Raw genomic sequence first — 2661 nt, forward strand, 5'->3', positions numbered from 1 at the left:
AAAGCGAGGCTAACGTGCGTGGTCATTCTAGTCACTATAATATAAATAAATAAATATTGGGGGACACCTTACACAAATTGACCTAGCCCCAAACTAAGCATAGCTTGTACTATGGGTACTATGAGGTATATAGATACGTACATACATACGTATATCATAGAAAACAACCATGACTCAGAAACAAATATCTGTGTTCATCACACAAATAAATGCCCTTGCCGGGATTCGAACCCAGGACCATCGACTTACAAGGCAGGGTCACTACCCACTAGGCCAGAGCGGTCGTCGCTTTGTATGACAACAATCATTGGAATTTACATACAAAATGCGAAAGTGATTCAAATTCTCGTCCACCTACTTTTAGAGAAATCAAAGGAAATTTTACACGGGTAGCCACAATTTTTTACAAACACAGCCTTACGATGTTTCCCAAAAGTGATCGGTACTTATACCTTATACGATATTTCGTTCAGTGCCAAGATATTGACGTCTTATTGTCCCACGAATCTAAATCTAACACGAAACTCATTGCAACAGATGGTTTATTAAATCAAAAATTATAAAATAAAGTTTTTAAAATTATACAAATAAAGTAACAAATTCTAAACTACAAACATAAAATAAATCTATAAAAGTGTATCGTTCTGTGTCAGCAGACATTTTAGCGTCGTTATGACATCCATGACATCACATTCACTTAATTTTGGTGTCAATTTGGTCTACTTCTTTCCCTTCCCTTTTGCTTCTTTCCCTCCCTTCTTCCCTTTCTCTGGAACTGGTGCAGGGATTGGCTCCGGTTCAGGCGGCGGCGTCGGCGGTAGCTTCCTCTCAGGCCATTTCCTCTTCATATACTCCCCCATCATCGCAACATCAACCCTCTTCGCCCCTTTTTTAGAGGCAGGTCCAGGGAAAATGCTAGCCAACTCTGCTATAAGCCCATCTTCTAAAACAACTCCTGCAAATTTAATCGCATCTGTAAATTCCTTTATTTCTAACATATTGCTTCCTTCTTTCAGTAGTTGGTAAATCACTAGCGCTATGTCTACTTTATGTTTCTTAGGCTTCTTGCATATATACTCTACTCGGTTCAGCGTCGTTTCCCTAGAGTCTGCACTTGTTGCCTTGTATAATCCTTCAACATATCCGTAAGTTACTTCTACGTTTTGTTTAACTGGTAATTGCTTCATAGCGTTTAACATTTTTATAAAGTCTACATTTACAGTAATACCATCCATATAAAGTTTCTGTATTTTAACTATCTTGGTTTGTAATTTATGTATAAAGAGTATGGAATCCGCGGCGCTAATCGGGTTGTATGAAACGTTATAAGTGACCATTTTCTTGGGTTTTGACATAAAGACAGTCAGGTCTAATGCGACTTCTGTGGTCGATAGCTTGTTATTGCTGATGTCTAAATGTTGCAAGAATTTTGCCTTGAATATCTGTTTTATTCCTCCGGATATTTTGGTGCCACTTAAACTGTTCCATGATAAGTTTATATATTTAAGTAAGTCGCTGTTGCCTAACTCAATGAGTAGGTTGCAGAGTCCGGAAGGGAAGGAATACAAAAGGTTGCGGGATAGGTCTAAGTGTGTTATTTTGTTGTTCCACTCTAAAGCTTCAGAGAGAGTTTGTGCACCTTTTCCGCTGATGCTATTGTTGGAAAGGTTAACTTCCTGAACATCAGATCGGGAGAATATAGCTTGAGCGAAGTGATCAGTACCGGAATCACCCATCTGATTCCGACTAAGATTGATCACCTTTAAAATTTTGTTCGTCGGCAGTCCCGCACATAGTCTGAGAGTTCCGCTCGGCCCAATCCTACATCCCGAAAGATTTAACTCAGTTAACATAGTATTCGTTGTCAGCATCTCACCTAAATGGAAGCAGGCGTCGTCGTTTAAAAAGTTGTCCGTCAAATCAATGCTGGTAAGCGTTTTATTGTTGATTAGACTCTTGGTAATAGCTTGGATGCCGTAAGGATTAACGCAGTAATAGCTCAAGTCTGCCTTATTTCCGAGCAGCGCTCTGTGGAAAATTCGAACCGGTGTCTGATTCGTCTGCTTGCATAAAGTTAGGTAAAGCTCTTGGCCGTCGTCAGAGTAGATGTGTTTAGGCGCTGGTCCTAATAACGCGTGTGATATCCCAGGGTCAGGTATGCAGGGGTAATTGTAGTAAACATGTCTGAAGACTGCGCTGTCAGACTGGCTGACGTAAGCGGCACATATTTCTCCACTTCCTGGGTCGTAGATACCCTGTTCGAATAGTACTCTCTTCTGATTAGGGGCTTCTAAATCGATGACGAGTGAAGACCATTCAGACATGGAAGGTTCCACTGATTCCTCCTCATGGACTTGTAGTTGTAAGACTTCCACGGTCTCAGCAGACCCGCTGCTGGACATGATGGTAAATAATTTTAAACGTATTACAAATATAAAGAAATCTAAAATAAATTAAAAATCAAATAAAAAATCGTAAAAAATCAATGACAGTAAAAAAATGACATTTTGTAAATCCTTGCCATATCCTCGCTTAATAAAAATGCTTAAAAACTGTTAAAAACCACATAGACCTGTAAAAAACCATGAATATAGATAGGATTATTGCACCTCTATGTTAAAAACATATTAAATTATTAATTTAATTAAAAACTTAATTTTT

At 38.8% G+C, this 2661-nt stretch overlaps 1 protein-coding gene across 1 annotated transcript; it reads right to left on the minus strand.

Moving 5' to 3' along the window:
• Nucleotides 1–699: 699 nt before the first annotated feature.
• LOC134742645 (leucine-rich repeat-containing protein 74B-like) lies at nt 700–2452 on the minus strand. Its single transcript, XM_063675827.1, has one exon. The coding sequence runs from the start codon at nt 2400–2402 to the stop codon at nt 720–722; it is 1683 nt and encodes a 560-aa protein (XP_063531897.1). The 5' UTR covers nt 2403–2452; the 3' UTR covers nt 700–719.
• Nucleotides 2453–2661: the final 209 nt, after the last annotated feature.

Source organism: Cydia strobilella, chromosome 7, assembly GCF_947568885.1.
Source record: "Cydia strobilella chromosome 7, ilCydStro3.1, whole genome shotgun sequence".
Classification (NCBI taxonomy): domain Eukaryota; kingdom Metazoa; phylum Arthropoda; class Insecta; order Lepidoptera; family Tortricidae; genus Cydia; species Cydia strobilella.

Excerpts from the sequence above, each read along its gene's own strand:
- LOC134742645 (XM_063675827.1), bottom strand. The coding sequence starts at position 2,402 with ATGTCCAGCAGCGGGTCTGCTGAGACCGTGGAAGTCTTACAACTACAA.